The sequence below is a fragment of the Drosophila guanche genome, unplaced genomic scaffold, assembly GCF_900245975.1.
Source record: "Drosophila guanche unplaced genomic scaffold, DGUA_6, whole genome shotgun sequence".
Lineage (NCBI taxonomy): Eukaryota > Metazoa > Arthropoda > Insecta > Diptera > Drosophilidae > Drosophila > Drosophila guanche.
The window spans coordinates 1,709,546-1,727,288 of record NW_022995743.1 but is presented as its reverse complement, the minus strand read 5'-3'; the positions used below and the strand labels follow the sequence as shown (position 1 = coordinate 1,727,288).

The following is a 17,743-nucleotide window of genomic DNA, read 5'->3' as shown; positions in this document are numbered from 1 at the left end:
GGGTGTATTTCGGTATATTTTAGATGGCCTGAGAGTATATCTTATCGATAGATACGCGGTCACACTGGCTGTGAAAGAAAAAACGCCGTGAAAAATAATTTGCAATTAAAACCACACGAGAACTCTTTAAGCGTGCACGCAAAACGTATAAAAATGTAAGCAATCTAGTCTAGTGACTGTTACTATCGTTTTACACAATCGCTAATGCCTACAAACGGTAATACGCAACGGGATCAATTACTCTTACCGTCGTCGTCGGATGTCTCACAATCTCTATTTATCTCGCTCACACTCGTTCGCTGTTGCTGACAAAGCAAATACATACGCGACGGGGCGTGTACATGTGTATGTGCTGTTTGTGTGTGCAAGCTGGCCAGAAGCTGAAAAGTGAAAATTTGTGTGTATGCGTGGATGACACGATCAAAAGCCGGTCGGTGCTCCCAATACCGATGCTCCTGCAGTCTCGATCCTGCTCCTACTCTTGCGCGGAACTGTATATTGACTCGCCCCACATGCATACGTCGTTCCACGCCCCCGCTGGCCATGCGCTTGGTCTGTCGCGTCGCGGCATGGGCTGAAGTTGATCGCGTAACGTCGCCCCCTAACCCGCGAACGCAGACACTCCCTTGGCTAGGAATATTCGCTCGATCGGTCGGAAAGTGTACGGGAATGCGGGAATACGGGTATTCTCTGAATGCTGACCCTCGCACCCTTCGGTCGCGTTCGTGTACGTGCGCTCACATCACATCGGTCGTGTTGTTGTACTCTCTCTCTCTCTCTCTATTCTCGCTCTCTGCAGATGTTTCTCTGATTCTCTCTCTTCTCTACCTGATTGTTGATATTGTTGTTGTTGTACGCCATTTCTAATGCCTCTCTTTCATGTTTTTTAATACAAATTGTAATATATTTGCAGCTTTTTGTGTATGTTTTCTGAATAAGTATCCATGCCAAAATGAAAATGGTAAAGTGTGTTGCCGCGTTCGCATAACCGTCGAATAAATCGATATACCCCATATATACACTCTATACGTGCGCGATTGTTTGATAGCATAAAAGAAAAATAAATAGAGAGCTAGAGCGATATTCGATATCGAAGCGATTCAGCCCGCGATGGCGTCGCGCAGGCGCGCCGATTTGAATCCCAAACTGCACATGGACAGGCAGCCGACAGCTGCCCGCATAACAGGTACCTCCCAAAACCAGTACAAAAATCAAACCAATCAATTGGTAATCCGGGGGGAGATGTCTTATCCCTCGTGTTATGACGTGGCCCTAAAACGGCGCCATAAAGCAGGGATGCGATTCTCACGAAAGCCAAACCCAAAGCCGACGACGGACGATCGACGAGTGCAGCTGGCCGTCAAAATTGATAAAAACCTAACCGCCTGCCCTTGCACCATTACAGATCCATCTCTGCCTGCAGGCAAGCGACGCGAGATCGACAACGTCATGAAGAAGGCTCGGGCCAACACCACCAACGACTACTGGGACAAGAAGCTGATCGAAGCGGAGGAGAAGGATCCGAATCGCTGGCGTCACACCGGCTACAAGAAAATGTACATCCAGGGCGAGAGCAGCTCCGGGGACAGTGATCGCGAGCCGCACGGTGTGCCGCGTCCTGGCGAGGGAGCACCACCACCGCCCTATGGCCGTTATCCGCCCGGAGGAGGCGGTCCGTCAGGCCCACCGCCGCGCTTTGGCCGCTCCCGTTCGCCACATTCGCGCAGTCGTTCCGGCCTGCGAAAGTCGCCGCCGTTGTCGCCCCAACCGCGTCGTAGATCACCGCCGCCGCCCATGCACGGCATAGATCGTCGGGGCGGTCCGCGTTCCCCACCCATGCCGCGCTCACCCAACGATGCCATGATGCGTCGCCCAGGCAATGGCCACGGTCGGCCACGTTCCCCGCCCGAACCGAGCTCCGGCTCGTCGTCCTTGCGCCGCAAGCCAAACGCGTCGCGTTCCCCCTTGGGTCGTCGTCGCTCGCCACCGTTGCCTCCACCATCGTCGGCGGGACTGGACAAGCGCGGTGCGGGACACATTCTGCCGCGTTCCAAGCGTCCACCGTCGCCACCGCCAAGGGTAAGTCATGCCAGACATCTATTGTCCAATTATTAATTTGTCTCCATTCCTGCAGCATTCGATGCGTTCGCGTTCCAACAGCTCAATGAGCAGCAGCTCCGACGATTCATGCTCCCTCTGCTCGCCCAGTCATCGCCATAGATCTCGGTAAGCATTTACGCCTGATGTTGTGTGTCCATTGATGCTGATTCCACATTGTGTGTGTTCACCCCAAAACAGATCCCGCGGTCCGCGCTCTCCGCCGCAAAAGCCGCGTGGCCATTATCGTGCTGGAGGTCCGGCAATACCGCCGCCGGATGCACATGGCCGCGTCCATGGTCGTCCCAGCAGTCCACCGCCGGTACGTGGTGGCGCAGGCGGCTGTATGGTTTCCGCCATCGACAAATATCGGGACGCCAAAATGCGTCATCTCGCACACGAACGCGGCGCCACGTCGGAAGCGCACATGAAAGTCGCGCGCTCGTCGCGTCACTCACCGCCGCCGGAAGATCCGCGTCTCAAGCATCGTCCGCCAGAGCCACCAGAGCCAGCGGCGACAGCTACAGCCGCCACAGCTCCACAGGCCAAGAAGAAGAAAAAGGAGAAGGAGGTGAGTGTCCAAGTCCCCCACAATCCATAGATCCAATCATTGAACTGAACTCTTCTGTTCACAGCAGGTGAGGCCACGCATCAAGATTGAGGGTGAGAAACAGCGTAAAAAGCCTGGGGCGCCCAGTGGCAGTGGAGCGAATGCAAACTCCTCATCCGGCTCGGATGATTCGGGTGACTCGGACAGCGATGAGGTGCCGTCGCTGCCAACGTTCTCGGCAACGACGCGGCTAACGCTCTCGGAGCGCTTCGGGAAAATGGCACAGTGGAGCATCGATCGGAGTAACATGGAGAATATGCGCATCACCAAAGATTCCGCGGGTGGTGCACTCAAAGTGATGATCGAGGAGGGTCTCGAATCGCCGCCGCGTCGCTATTCGTATTCGCCGGCGCCGGCCGGACACTTTCCGGAGGAATTGGCGACCACAGCACCGTCGGGCATGCTGTCGTGGGACGATGTGCGCGTCCGTTACGAATACTACAAGAGTCGTGGCTATCTCAGGGATCTTGATTTGAAGGTAAGTCCATTAAAATACTCCGCAAAGTGGCATTTCTAGATCATTCTTTTCTTGCTCTCACACAGGACTACATCAAGTGGGAGGAATGGTGGTATAAATATCAGGAGTGGCTAAAGCAGGAGCGCTACTATGAGTACTGGGATCGTAGTCAGCAATTGCGACGGCGTCGCAAGAAGCTGCCAGTCACTCAGCGTCTCAACTGAGCACCAATCCCCGGATCCACACCGCAGTCTCCCCCATCCTGTAGTGCCCCATTTTCCCTTTCCCCTTAACTGATTCATCCTCGCTTATCACTTTATTACCCATTTTATTTGAATTGAATTTTTGATTTTTATTTTGCTTTTTTTGTTTAATATTTCACACATTTATCACATTAATTAATTAACAATTCCCGCCCCTGCTCTCCCTTTTTGTACATTGGAAATGTACGGAAAATGCATTTGTGTCGGCTCTCATTTATTTGATAACTAAATAACAAATACGCATATACCGCGCGACACACGATCGTGGCGAATGTTAAGTAAGGATTTACATTAACAAAATGATAATTTTAAGTTTGCGTTGGGACTGTGCGGCCGGCAACGGCGCAGATCCCGAAAAGGCAAATGTAAAACACATTTAATAAAAACATTTAAAAACGTAACAACATTTTTCAGTGTAAAGTTTGTGGATGTTTGCGAATGTTCTCTCGATTTGAATTGGCTAATTTCTGCGAGTTCGTTTTCGCGGCATTGGACGCACCACCGCCACGGGTGGTTTAAAAGCGACAAAAGGCGGCGATGCTGCTGGAACAGCTGATGAACTAAAGTTAGCATCTATTCATCATTGTTTACTAGTTGTAAGACTTACCACCAGCAGCAGTTCCTCCTTCAGCTTGGGGCTGTGGTTCAGACGCGCCGGAATGCACGACAACTGTGCGCTGTCCGCCAACTAAACGGCGTCCGCCAATCGAGCACCGTCCGCCAACTGAGCGCCGTCCGCCAATTGGTCGCCGTCCACCAATTGGTCGCCGTCCGCGAATTGGTCGCCGTCCGCGAACTGGACGCAGTCCATCAACATAACTCTGTCCGCCAATTGAGCGCTGTCCGGAAACTGAGCGCTGTCCGGAAATTGAGCGCTGTCCGGAAATTGAGCGCAGTCCGCCAACTAAGCGCTGTCCGGCAGCGACACAGTATTGTCTATTAAGCCTGGCAGCTAAGCGTAATGCGCCAACCACACCAGCTGATATTACGGCAACTAAGCGCTGGCCTCCTGCAACAACAACTTGTCCGGCAACTGCGAGCTGTTCTCCAAATGTACGAACTTCTTGAAAACGGCGAAACGCCGAACGATTTTGAACACGAGCTTGTCGTACACGACATCTGCGTAACAGTTCTATTAGCTCTTCAATCGCTTCTGATCTCTCAATGAATGGGTAAGTCTCGTATCGCGCTCGTTGGACGACACTGTAGGCCATATCGCGCACCATAAGTTCATAATTACAAAAATAACAATCACGTGGGCCATGGTGTCTACAGTTGGCAATCATTTCAGTGGGACGTGCTCCATCACGACGGACAGGAGTGGCTAGGACTGTCTGCCAACTCTCAACACGTTCATCAGCCTGGAGTGCAGCAACTGCTGGTTGTTCGGCTGCAAATGGTTGATGCTCGCGTTGTTCGACATTAAGGGCAGGAACTGCCTCAACATCTGTGCAGCAAATCGAGCAACATATTGTTACAATATCTAGAAATAACTTGTATTCTTACCAGGGAGCGGTAGCGGCATTGGTGGTGGCAGTTACAAACAAAAGCGAGTAGAAAAAGAGAAGCAGGCTAACTAGGAAGCCGGCACCAGAATAAATGTTGAAGCTGTCAGGCGGTAGGTACAATCTTGACAGATCAGACAGACGCTTTGTTGGCGATGGGAAAATAGCGATGATAGGTAGATTAAATTGTGAATTAAGCTATCAAGTCAAGAAAATATCGACAGCCCCATCATCGAATTGAAGTAACTGGTCAATGCGGACTCATCGTCGTGCAAACATCCAATTTCGCGGCAACGATTAAATTACAAAATATAAGGGGCATACATTTGTCTAGTGTTCGTTCGTCAAACAACTCTTTTTTGAGTTCAAAATTTGTAGTAACATTTGTACGCAGTTTCGCAGTATCGATTAAATTCAAAATAAAATAAATTTTATGTGATTTTTGAGAAACTAGTAGCCTTTTCCTGGTTTCCCAGTTGACTGTCAGTATAGCTCTACGAGTCAGGCAGCTGTTTGAGTCATTCTTATTTAGAACCTTGTGCCGAGCACATATCCCAGTAAATAAAATAAAAGTGAGTTGAAAAAAAAAAAAAATAAATTTTAAATTCAAATATTTGTAAAATATTTCTGGAAAATCTCAACAATAATTTCGTTATACATTTCGGCAAAAAAGTTTAATTTAATTTAAATATAGTGAATGTTTTTAAGTGAATTAAGGAACAAACAATTAATTTTAATTTGATTTCAAAACGGTTTTAAATTACAAATTTATTTGAGTTTCATTTACTTATTGTCGAAAATGTTGCCACATTATTTCCGAGAAATTTGTAAATATTTGTGAAAGTTTTGCTAAATTTGTTCAATTTATTTCCTACTCCATTTTTATTTTTTTAATATTTTTCAATTTGTTTTTCTAGAGCTGCTTTTATTGATAACGAAACGAATTCTTGATCATGTCCAAGTTGAATATTTTGCTGATCTTCTGGTGTAAGTATGGGGGCCAGTCTCTACAATTTTTCTGCAAGCGTAACTAATATTTTGGTGTGTGGTGTGTTTGGGTTCAGGTGCCGTGATGATGATGCAGCCAGGAATGGGGCAGAAGTTGCGCGTGAAGCGCTCACCAGTCTCCACTGTGGCTGTCCATGCGACCAACTCTACTTTTTCTGCCAAGATGTTAAGTCAAGCGCGCAGCATTACAATTGCAGCAACTCCCAAAATGATGACAACTAAAGCAGTGGCCACCACAGCCACGCCTTCAACTGTGCTCGCTTACTCCACTGGCTTCACAGCAGTCCCCACAACCAAAACTACAACCAAAGCAGTCGGCACAACAGACGCAATCACATCCACGCCACAACTGGTCGCGAATCTTATGTCCGAACTGCAGAGCGCCAAGCGTCGCCTTGACCTGTTGAATAATGAAATAATGGCCCACTCGAGCCGCAATCCCGCTGCCACGTCTGCTTCTCGATCGCAAAGAATTGAAGAACTAATGGCCCGCCACTGTCGCCACCGTCGCAATCCCGCCTCTGTGTCTGTGGTTGCTGCCGGATCTGCTCCCCCGTCGCCGCCTCGTGGCCGTCTAACGCTGAAGAATGATCCCCAAAACGCACGCAAGAAACGCAGCCACGGCCCTATGTCACCGCACCATCTTCGTGGTTTTTACAGCAAGAGGCTCTTGCCGGATGGCAAAACCGAGATGGAGGAGTTTCAACTGGTGGCACCCAAAATGACCGACGATAACGCGCAGCAGGGACTCGACTATGAGCCGAAAATGATGGCCAGAATTCGTCAAGTGAAGAAACAAAACGGCGGCCACATTTTGACTCCCTCTGAGTACTATCAGCAGTTGAAGACATCGCAGGCTCTACCCCCAATGTTCGACATGGCACAGCAGATGTTCAAGCAGCAGGCGCGTATCTTTGATTTGATCGATCACGCCGATGAAATGACGCTGCGGCAGTTGCCCAAATTAATCGATCATTTTCTGAAGAATGGTTTGGGGATGGTGATGGATGCCAAAAAAAATGAGAACAAGGTCCAGAACAGCGAGGAGAAAGAGGAAAAGGTCCCGAACAGCGAGGATAAAGAGGAAAACGGCAAGAACAGCGAGGACAAAGAGGAAAACGGCAAGAACAGCGAGGAAAACGAAGACAACGAGGAGAGCAAGTTCAACAAGCAGGAGGAGCGGCGCCATCTACTGGAAGCCGCCAAGAAGAATGCCGCAGAACTCAAGAATGCCTCCGCCAACCGCGAGGATGAGGAGGAATTTGTCATCAGCTGCCCAGTACGCCACGATCACCATGCCAATCGCAATGGGGAAATAGTAGACGACGATGTGGTCCTTGTCGACCAGTGTCATGTTGCATAGGGAATTTATGGGATAAGTTTGTGTAGGACTAGGATAGTTTTAGAGGATTATAGTTTAGAATTCAATTTTTGCTTGGGGCTTTCATCTAAATTTGTAGGTTTTTTGCTTAGTATTTGGGTTTTAGTTGGGTTTTTTGGGAAATTGTTTAAATAGGTTTTCCGTTTCTTTTCGGTTTTTTTGTAAGCAAAACTTTGAATGCCAAAAAATTGTGTGAGGTTATCTTTAGCATAAGGAATATTAGCGTTTAGGAAGATAATATAAAGAAAGAAAAATAAATAAAAACTTACGCATTCAATCAATTCTTTTGAATCAACCGCCCAAACATCAGAATCTAGCTGCCCTCTACCGGTAACAATCACAGCTTAGCTGCACTGTCGCCATCTGTCTTCCCACATAGATGTCGCCTGCTGGCAATGTTCAGCTGCTGTGTCGTCATCTCTCGCTGGCGGTTTGACTTCTTCACCCACAGGTGTCGGCTGCTACCGGTTACTCCTTTTGTCAGTTACATTTCAAAACGAAATGAGCTTTTTTTCAAGGTCAATTTGGATAAATTTGCATGGACACTCGTAAGTAAGGAGCAGCCGATGGAGCAACAAAAAATGTAAATATCTCAGCCATCTGCACATGTCAATCGTGTGATGTGCACGCAGCGTTTATTTGACGGCATATAAATTGAAAAATTCCCATAAAAATGTGTAATTATTTGACATATTTTCAATTTCCACAAAAGCCCGAGCAGGAGAAACCGGAGGCTGGGGGCTGCCACTGACACGTACAAGATTGTGCCACCGCTCATCTCCTGCTGCCAGGTTTCTGGCTGTGATTTCCGCTCCACAAATTAGCTCTTTTTCGTTTGGCGTCTAAGGTAACTGATAATCTGATTAGGCAGGTGGCGTGAGGCAGTAAGGAGTGGGTAGGCAGAGAAATCGCTTAATGCTAATGTGTCGATGCCTAAGCTGCGACCTGGCTAATTGAGGTTGGTGGGAGAAGTGAAGGCAGGCCAACTCTGGGGGGTTATAGGTTATTAAATGAGTTCGTTCTTTAATCTTACAGCCTCTAACCCCAATCTGTAGTAGCGTCAACCCCCGCCAGAGGGCATGCCCTCGCACAATTAAGCTCGAAATAAAAACAACAACAAAAGCAACGCCGGCTTTAAGTCCCGCCCACAGCAACCACTGTGAGAGCGGGCTGGGGAGTCTGAAGTAAAACTTGAGGAGAAGTCACGTCTAATTACACACATCTTGGAGCAGCTTTTTGACCTGGTCTGGTCGGGTGCTGCTGTAACTCGCTGCTGCTATTTGGACTCTTTTACCAAATTGGTTTTAAAAGCCACAGGGGCTGGGACTACGTGTATGAACACTGGCGATGAGAGCGCGTGAGAACGTGAGCAATTATAACGGTTAAGTGGTGGAGAACGAGAGAGAGAGAGAGCGACAGCGACAGCGTGAGCAAGCCCTCTAGGCTGAGAGGGAGGCGATAATCCCTTTATAATCCACACACTCAATGACATTATATGCTGAAAATTACGAAATAAGTGTCATGAATCAAGCGACAGCAAAAAAGCAGGAAATGAGAGCCAACAGAGGTCCAAAATGCGCGACACCAGATCATGGGTGAGCTGTGGATTCCATGTGAACATCCACGATCCACAGTCCGCAGCAAGCGCCATACAAAACATTTCAGCAACATTTTAAATCAAGCGGTGAAAGAAATTGATTGATAACTGATTGAACAGGAGGATCCCCCAGCCTGAGCAGCCTTTGGCAGCCAATCACGCACAAAGAGCTGAAAGGAGCTGCTGGCATGCTGTGGGGGGGAGGGACTGTTGATGGCTGATGGGTAACGTGGAGCGTAAAGCGTGGAACGTGGAACGGGACTTGTGAATTAACAATTCCTTTCAATTAAGTGAGCAACCAACAAAAAGTTCGAAAGCAACAAAAAGCGAGAGCCACCTCTCCGGTGGAGAGAGAGCGAGCGAGCCACAGCGTAAGGGCGTGTAGACGCGGGCCAACGATATTTTCGTTTCAATAAAAATCAGCAACAGCAAATGAAAATGTTGCAGGCACAACACAGGCTACAGTGGTGGATCGGCAAAGGGGAAACCAAAAGAAGGTAAGAAAAAACTGCTAAAGAAATTGGAAAATTTTCCATGGAATGTTCTTAAGAACAATGGAACAAAGGAAATGTGTTCCTTAATTCGGCAATAGCTGAGGGCTAATTTAATGGGGTTAAGATAGGTACACTTTTAGAGCCTCCACTGTACACCAAACATGTGTGTGTGTGTGAAGAGGGTACGAGTGCGAGTATGTACATAAATAAACGCCGACAGATAACAGACGGCTGGCTGCACGGGCTGCTGGGGGTGCTGGGGCTGTTGAGGGCGTGACTGAGGGCAAGCCTTCATCGTGGATGGGTCTAAAAATCAGCAACAAACTGTAACAAGTTTCGTGTTTCTCTTTTGCAATTTCTTTCGTTACAGTCAATCAGTTTTGCATGAGCGATTTCTTTACTCGTTTGCGCCAACTCTACAATTTACTTACACATGCACACAGACACACACACACACACACACACACACACACACCCTTTTTGCCTCTCTCTCTCTCTATCTTTGACTCGCCTTCTCTTTGTGTGTGGAGTCCAGCCAGTTGAAACAAAGTTAAAAAGTGTTGACTGTACTCAATGATTTAGCAATGAGTCCACCCAAAACTTAAACTTTGCTGCAGCTCTATTTGTGTGTTGGAATGCTGGATGGGGTGGGGTAGTACTTGAAGCACTAAGGATCTCAATAGAGATTATTAGAGATTAAAGCAGTTGTTGCACCCCCAAAATCTATAAAGTAGCAACAAATAATTAGCAACAATCTGGCAAAACACTTTCGGGGCAATCTTTCGACTCCTGTTAAGCACTTTCTGTAATTAAAATCGAAGCGAAATCGAACAGAATTCCCCCAGAAACAATTGGTAAAGGAGCAACTTTTGGGTAAACTCAACTCAACTCGCACATGTTAAAAGATTTTCACACGCACCTCCGTCAGGGAAATTGTGGCATGGGGCAGGGGCAGTGGCAGACATTGTATCCCAAAAGTCGAGCTTGTCTTTGATTTTGTCGGAGCGACGTGATATTTGCTTAATTTTTGATACCCACTACGAAAGCAGAGCAAAAGAGAGTCCATTGAGTCTGTGGGGTGGGTGCAATTTGGTGCTTCATTTACAGCTGGCTAACAGGTAGCAATCGAACTATCATTCGATTTCCCCACCAACCCTCTTTCTGCCTTTTGTTACCGTTGTTTCCTGAGGGAATTTTGGGGTTGATTTTGGTTTGCACGAATAATTATTTGTCCATTTTGGGGCCTGGGGTTGGAGTGAAGTTTGGCTGCTGTTCAGGTAATTTTGCCACAGACACAGACCCAAGCAATTAGAATCGAAATCAAACGAAGCAAAACGGAAACAACACTCGACATACACACACACACACACAAACACACGCGTACCAGTATGCCATGATGGCAGGATACGCCAGTGCCAATGCAATCGGATATCGAGTAAATGATTCCCCGTTGCCCAGCAGAGATGTAGATGCTCGAGATTCAAGCTAAAATGTTCGTTTTGTTTCAGCAGCTGTTGAAATGCTCTCAGGGTGCAGAATGTGGTATGGGTGGGGGTAGCTTAAAGTGGGAATTCTGTTGGCATGGAGCTCCTCCAGTTCACTGTTCCTCCATTAAGTCTTGGCCTGCCTTTACTATTGTTCTACTTCTGAGATACCTCAAAAAAATCCAACAGCAACAAGCACTCCTTTGTTCAACAATTAAAGGATGTGCTGCAGAACCCTCAAGCTCATTCCATTCAGAATTGTACTCCAAAGTTCTCATAATTTTATTGACTTGCTCGCAAAGATTTTTTATTTTTTTGTGAATTGTTTACACATTGCGTTGCATATTTCATTGGTCTTTTCTTTTATTGGATACTTAATTTTAATCTACCCCCAGCCCCTCGACATATTTGTTTGCTCATATTCCATCTTCATTTTATTATTGTAGCAAATTTGAAGAGCGAAAAACATAGGGAAAATGTTTCTCTCTGACAGCCATAAAGCCGCTCCCACATGCGCTGCGGAATTGTTGTCTGTTTGGTCGGAAAATACATAATTTCATTATGCTACTCCCCGCTGCCCGCTGCCCGCTGCCCGCTCCTCCCCTCGTTTCAATGTACTTCCCCATCTGTTTTTGTCTGCCTGCAGCATTAACTGTCAACACGGCTCAGGTCCCGGGCAGATGGCGGTTTGCTTTCTTAATCTTTGTACATAATTTCTGGCAAAACTCATGTTATGAAATGTCTTGCTGCTGCTCCTTAAATGTGATATAAATTCCCTAATTCGGGGTACATTTACTACAGCAATTAGTGGAGGAATATAGAACCCAAGTTTCAGCGACAGTTCGCTGCATTTTGCTGCCCAAATGGAGATCCATTTCCACCAGCAACTTCCCTGTAGTTTTGGCTTCAGCTTTGGAATTCCCTTCATGCAAAACCCACCCTTATACCATACAAAAACAAGCCCTACACCGAACCCAACTAACATTTAACGTGCTTCACCTGTAACTTGTTGATCTTTTAAAGAGTATTTACTGCTTTGTCTGCTTGGTTGGAGGGTTGGAAGTTTGACTTCTTTTTTTGCCTTCGTTTTTATCTGCTTCTGTGAGCTTTGTTTGAGTTTTTCTTTTGTTTTTCTTGGCCTTGGCTTTATTTCCTTTTCCTTTCATATGTGTGTATGTCCTTTTGGCTGTTTGCAGGTATCTTTCCCTGCAAAAGGTGACCTTTCCGCCTTCCTTTGTGGCACAGCGACAATGCGACTTGTGCTGCTGGTGCCTGCTGTCTGCTGCCTTGCTTCATTTCTTACATTCATATTTCTGGCACATTCCCCCTGCCCACAATGGAACACTTGACCAAGGAATACCAGGAAAACCAAGGGAAAACCACAAGCATGGTGTGGGAGCAGGAGCAGGAGCAGGAGCAGGGCATCGCTTTCAATTGCCAACTTAGCGCTGATTACTTATTCGTCAAAGGCAAAGTCCGGGCAGGCAGGCCGGCAGTCAGGCAAGGCAAGGCCCCACACAGGCCACAAGGATATCAGTCAAAAGGAGTTGACTCCTCCACACTTTCACTCGGTCTTAGCGCTCCAGCTTGTGGTCCCACTCCTACTCCCAGTCCTACTCCAGCTCCTTCTACTGCTTTGGCCACTTAATCTCGCCTCTTTGGTATGCACGGACTGTATTCAAATGAATTCTGATTGAATTCATTGAAGCTCATCAGTAAGGAGCGATTTTTTTTGATCTAAGACACAGCCCAGGCCAGCGAGGACGTCCTTCTTGGAGGACGCCTGGGCACATCCTTCAGACATTTATTTTCAGTAATGGAAAAAATGTGTTCTGCAATTTCGCTCATTTTTATACATAAATTTGCGGAGCAAACCGAAGAGAAATATGCACAGAGAAAACAGTGGGACAGTGGGACTGTGCGACAGAAAAAAAGAACAAGAGCGCACAAGAAAGTATAATGCTAAAAAGTAAAGTAAATAAAGGATAATGCAGCAAGGATATAAATTACATAAAGCAGCACGAGATGACTAACTGTGGCAGGCCGCTCCTCGGGCCCGTTCCGAGTGCGGAACGTGGCCAGCATTAGCTGTTCAAACAATGGCCAAGAGCAGACGGAGAACAGCGAGTACAAAACGTAACGGAAGTCATGGTGGCGTATTAGAAAATGGTGCGCACAGGAAACGGAAGTGGAAGTATTTTTAATGATTGGTAAATTTTTTTGACGGTTCCTCCGTCCTGTACCCTGTACAGCAACCCCACCCAAAACGCATCGACACTCTGAAGGAGTCGCGGAGCAGCCCATCCCTCGCCTTCGTCTAATATTCCTTTGTGCGGCTGTTATTATTGATGGAAATGCAAATTGGATTTTCAAATTTACTTCTTCCCTGTTTGCTTTTGGCGATGAACACAAAAAAGGCGAAAAGGGAGCGTAAAGAGAGCTGCAGAAAAAAGACTCCGCTCCATGGGGAATCGACACTTCTAGTTTGGGATTTATTGAAAATTATTAAGGACAGGCAAAATGTTGCATTTATCATTGACTTTGGCTTATCCGGCAACAGTTGCTCTTTATTCATTATCGGCACTCACTGCAGTGGAAAACCATCAAAAGAAATTATATAAAAATAAGCTAATTCCAAATACCGTTCTCGACCAGCTTCTTATTGCATTTGATTCTCCTTTTTAAACTATTAATTAAACTATTAACTCGCACAGCAAAACTTTTCAAGTGTCGTTTCCTACTGCGGCCAACGTCGAGGGTTGTTCCTCGTTCAGTTTAATAATTTTGTTGAAATCATTAATGCAATTGTTTTCCCTTTAGTAATCTGCATTCCTTTGCCTCTGCCTCTGCCTCTGCTCCTGCTTCCTGCTGGACGTCATCTCGGGCTCGTTCCTGGCTCTCATCTCTCAATTCCCGATTCCACTTGGTCCTCTCGGTCGCCTGCACTTTGGCTCAAAGTAATTAACGCCGATCCAAAACAGACGCCAATTTGCATAGCCTGACCCTCGTTTGGGGAGCTGACGCTTTACTACAGGGACTACCCAATCCCCATCCTCCTCTGTGCACCATCGTAACCAGGAGCGGACCTATTACTCAAGACGTTCAAATAGGAGGTGGCTGGGCGTGGCACGAAAAAGTAAAACAAAAACTTGCAGCGCCTCTGAAAACAGAAGCTCTTGAATTTTAATTAAACGTTTTTATGCAAGAATCCATCCCCCCGCCGAATGCTGGCACCCCTCCCTCATACTCTCGTCTTGCTGCTTCTGTTCTAGCTGTCTCCCTCTGGTATTGCGCTCCCACCCAATGTACATAAACTCCACTACCTGCTATCCCTCTCCCATTTATACACCCACACCAACACTCCTCTCGAAAGCTGCAATTCTACTGCAAGTTATATTTATGCAAGGGTGAGGGTTGCTGTCTAGTTGCATCTCGTTTTTCACGCGAGGCACACCCGCATATTAATATACCTTGATTTTACTCTCCCCCTAAATGTCTCTCTTAGATTCATTTGGCTTTGGCTGCAACTGTTGTTGTTGCTTTTGTCGTTGCTGGCGACTCTGCATTTGAATTTTTGCCTTTTGCCTTCGCCTTCGTCGTCGCCTCTGTTGATGTTACTATGTGTGTATGTATGTACATATGTTTGCATATTACTGTTACTCTTCACCCAATTCGTTTTGTTTGCTGGTTTATAAGCGATTGCATTTGCGAATATTTTTCTGGCAGCTGTTATACGAACGAAGAACAGTGCTTGTGAAAGAGAGACGAGGGGTGGAGAATTGCTGATGATGCTGAAGGAGAAACGGAAGACCGAAGCAGAAGTTCAGCCAAAGAAATTGCCAAGTGGGAAGATGGGGGATGTTGGGCCACAACTCTGACTGCACTCTGTAATTCAATTATCGACTCTTGGCAGTAAAAAGTGTTAATTATTAGTTTCCTTTGCGCCACGGTTCTTCTCCTTCATTCTGGGTGCGCTAAAAGAGAAAGACGAAGAGCAGTGGCGAAAGCGAAGAGAAGAGAGAAAGAGTGTCTGGAAGTTCTGGCTAATGAAGACGCTGTCCCCGAGAAGTGGTGATAGCAGAAGAAAGAATACGCTGCGAAGGAGGACAGTAGCGTAGTCAAAGGAGAATACTAAGAGGGGCTAGGTACATGTCAAAGAATAAGTAGAAGCAGGTACAAATAATAGATTTAAAGGGAAAGCGTGTTTCTTTAAGTGCTCTTTGCTTAGCCCCCTTGTGCTTAACTGCCTGCACCCCTGGTCCCTTGACACTCTGGCATCGCTGACACTCGCAGCGTTGAGGTAACCACTTGATCTCGCGCGACTCCTTTGCCATCGCAGCAGCGACGCGCCCTCGCGCCCTTTAATTGGTATTAGTTTTAATCATATTTCCGCCGAGTGGCCTTGAGGGGGTCCCCATAGTCGGGCAGCCAAGGAGAAAGTCACGGCGCATTAAGCCAGAGTGACATTTAATTAGTGCCTGAAAGGAAATATTTCCTTTATATGTAGCTCGCTAGCTAGACCGCCCACAGTTCGCGTATCTGTGACACATTCACAACACATTCCCCAAAAATACGCAGCAGGAGTGTGGGGCGACCCCAAAAGCTGCCCGCTTGATTGCCTTTGTCTACTGCCGCGACCGGCGACAGGCAACTCCGGATCCGCGGTGGATTGGTGATTGAGCCCGTTGCCCGTTGTTGCCACATTCCAAGGGGGGCAGCAAAAAAGCCTTGGCTAAGCTTCACAACTTCAATAGCAAATGAAGTTGCAACAGCAGCATCGGCAGAGGGCAAAGGGCAAAGAGGGTGCCACAAATTGAAAGCACTGAAGTCCAACGCTTGCCCACCGATGGCCGGAGTGTCCTGGGGAATGGGTTACCAGTAGGGCATCAGATTGCAGCATCCACCGCGTGCTGCATAATTTATGGCGACCAATCCCTTGCCCCATCGTTCCCACTTTTTTTTTCGTCAGCTCAGCTGAGCTCCCTGCTGCTGCTGTTGTTGACGCGGCCGCTGCCTCTGCTGGAGCTTCGAATTTGTATGTTGCCTTTGACACCAGCTAAAGGGGTTACGTGTCTGGCCCCTGTGCCATAACCCCCCACCACCACCACTCTGCCACCCCGCGACCAAATCTAGTCGCGTTTTCCGTCTGTGTCTGTTTTCGAACTTTGCAGTTTTTCCGTGCTTGGGAGTTTGCATTTTTCGGGGCGTTTATTCCCAAGCTCAGGCATCGGCACGGCCATAGACTCCATAGCCCCATCGTCCTGGTCGCTTTTTGGCCGTTTTTCAAATGTCTGCGCCATGTGCATGCGAAATTTTACCAAATGGTACCCAACGGGGCGTGGCACACACACACAAACAGACACATACACTCGGAATCACACAGAGAAACAGAGACACAGACATAGACACAGAGACGGAACGATAACCTGTGCTAATGAAGTGTGATGTTGGCCAAAATGTGATTCCTTTTTATTCCCCACTCGCTGAGGCTGCATAGACTCCTCCTCTCTTCTCTCTCTCTCTCTTTCTCTCTGTGCGTGTTTTTTTTGTGTCTTCTGGTGTGTGTGCGTGTTGCATTCTAATTGAAGCGACAGCAATGGAGGGCATGGGCATGGCGTCTATGATGATTTCTCTCTTTAGTTACTTCACTCAAAGAGCAGAGAAGACTTTTTTGGCCACTTTAAGGGAGTTTTTAAATCATTTTTTATGTGCATATATTTTTAACATAATTTTACATTTTGTACATGTTTTTTGGTATTTATTGGCTTATTTATTTATTGTTTTAATATTTTTGTTTATTTTTTTTTTTTAATATTTATTTCATCTGTTCTGAATAGTTTTCTGCTCATAAGCACTTAACATAATTCATTTCAATTATTTTTAAATCAATTCTTTTAATTCACTCCCCCTCTGCCGCACCACTCAGCAGCTGTTTTTTGACATCTGCTGTTCGTTGAACTTGTGTTTGCCACTGTGTTTGAGAGCTGTCAAAGTGCAAATTTATCAATCATATGCCACGTATGCAGCGCGCTCTCTCACTCTCCCTATCTCTCCTTCTCTCTCTCTCTCTCTCTCTCTGTGTGTATGCCTTATAAGCTGATTTCAATGGCTGCCACTCTTTATGCATTAATTCATCCCATTTTCAGCTCCCATCGAACACTGTAAAGCATTATTTTTACATACCCTAGGCAAAGGCAGGGTATGACAATTTGGTGAAGTTTTTTGGCATGCACTGGGGTAGCCATGTATCAGGTTTATAATATGTCTTGGTTGTCAGGGAAAATCAGTTTTTTTTATCTGTTTTGCTTTCAGTTTAAGAAATGTTATCAACATCGATGACTGATTGATCGCCTAGGGTACCAAAACTGTCGCATCTGCTCCTCTTTTCCTTTCCTTCCTGCTCTTCATATTTGTTGGTATATAAAATTCACATCACGCTGCTTGCCGGTTGCTGTTCTTCTTGCTTCTGTCGCTGCTGCTGCTGCCATTGTGGCTGCTGCTGCCGTTGCTCTGCTTGTGTATTACATTTAAAATATGCACAGTAACTAAAAGTATTTTTCACACAAATTGAGTTTGCACCCACTCCCCCACGCAGTCACCCTCCAGTTATGGCTCCATCTGCTCCTCTTTTCACACAGCGCGGCGCATCGTCGGGACTGCTGCTGCTGCTCGTCGTTGATGCTTTTGGCATTGCCAATTTTTGCTGTCAGTCATCGGACGGCAGTGGAGCTGCTGCCACTGGCGACAAGTAAAATGTTGTTGCTGCTGCTGTCAGCAGACAACGCATAGTCGTGGGTGGGGCAGGAGTGGTCTGGGGGTGGGGGCATAATTTAATAGAGTCGGTAAT

At 46.8% G+C, this 17,743-nt stretch overlaps 3 protein-coding genes across 5 annotated transcripts; 2 read left to right on the top strand and 1 right to left on the bottom strand.

The window, feature by feature from the left end:
• Nucleotides 1-60: 60 nt before the first annotated feature.
• Nucleotides 61-3,519, top strand: LOC117578761 (basic salivary proline-rich protein 1). 3 transcript variants are annotated; one of them, XM_034264463.1, is made up of 7 exons: nucleotides 61-155; nucleotides 914-1,186; nucleotides 1,406-2,079; nucleotides 2,135-2,226; nucleotides 2,299-2,668; nucleotides 2,733-3,185; nucleotides 3,251-3,519. In XM_034264463.1, exons 2-7 carry the CDS (start codon nucleotides 1,111-1,113, stop codon nucleotides 3,386-3,388), a joined length of 1,803 nt encoding a protein of 600 aa, XP_034120354.1. In that variant the 5' UTR covers nucleotides 61-155; nucleotides 914-1,110; the 3' UTR covers nucleotides 3,389-3,519. The 3 variants fall into 3 exon arrangements, with proteins under 3 accessions (XP_034120354.1, XP_034120356.1, XP_034120355.1); XM_034264465.1 differs by lacking the exon at nucleotides 914-1,186 and having other exon boundaries at nucleotides 67-155; XM_034264464.1 differs by lacking the exon at nucleotides 61-155 and having other exon boundaries at nucleotides 1,111-1,186; nucleotides 2,736-3,185; nucleotides 3,251-3,388.
• Nucleotides 3,520-3,551: 32 nt separating this feature from the next.
• On the bottom strand, nucleotides 3,552-5,174 carry LOC117578763. Its single transcript, XM_034264468.1, has 3 exons — nucleotides 4,934-5,174; nucleotides 4,035-4,874; nucleotides 3,552-3,979 (listed from the first exon to the last, which is right to left on the bottom strand). The coding sequence occupies exons 1-3, from the start codon at nucleotides 4,950-4,952 to the stop codon at nucleotides 3,888-3,890; spliced, it is 951 nt and encodes a 316-aa protein (XP_034120359.1). The 5' UTR covers nucleotides 4,953-5,174; the 3' UTR covers nucleotides 3,552-3,887.
• Nucleotides 5,175-5,380: 206 nt separating this feature from the next.
• On the top strand, nucleotides 5,381-7,540 carry LOC117578762. The gene is made up of 3 exons (XM_034264466.1): nucleotides 5,381-5,504; nucleotides 5,850-5,919; nucleotides 5,997-7,540. Exons 2-3 carry the CDS (start codon nucleotides 5,886-5,888, stop codon nucleotides 7,301-7,303), a joined length of 1,341 nt encoding a protein of 446 aa, XP_034120357.1. The 5' UTR covers nucleotides 5,381-5,504; nucleotides 5,850-5,885; the 3' UTR covers nucleotides 7,304-7,540.
• Nucleotides 7,541-17,743: the final 10,203 nt, after the last annotated feature.

Coding starts and splice junctions, on each gene's coding strand:
- LOC117578761 (XM_034264463.1), top strand. CDS start 1,111: ATGGCGTCGCGCAGGCGCGCCGATTTGAATCCCAAACTGCACATGGAC. Junction 2,227..2,298: donor AGTCATCGCCATAGATCTCG/GTAAGCATTTAC, acceptor ACCCCAAAACAG/ATCCCGCGGTCCGCGCTCTC. Junction 3,186..3,250: donor TCAGGGATCTTGATTTGAAG/GTAAGTCCATTA, acceptor GCTCTCACACAG/GACTACATCAAGTGGGAGGA.
- LOC117578763 (XM_034264468.1), bottom strand. Junction 3,980..4,034: donor AGGAGGAACTGCTGCTGGTG/GTAAGTCTTACA, acceptor TTAGTTCATCAG/CTGTTCCAGCAGCATCGCCG.
- LOC117578762 (XM_034264466.1), top strand. CDS start 5,886: ATGTCCAAGTTGAATATTTTGCTGATCTTCTGGT. Junction 5,920..5,996: donor TATTTTGCTGATCTTCTGGT/GTAAGTATGGGG, acceptor GTTTGGGTTCAG/GTGCCGTGATGATGATGCAG.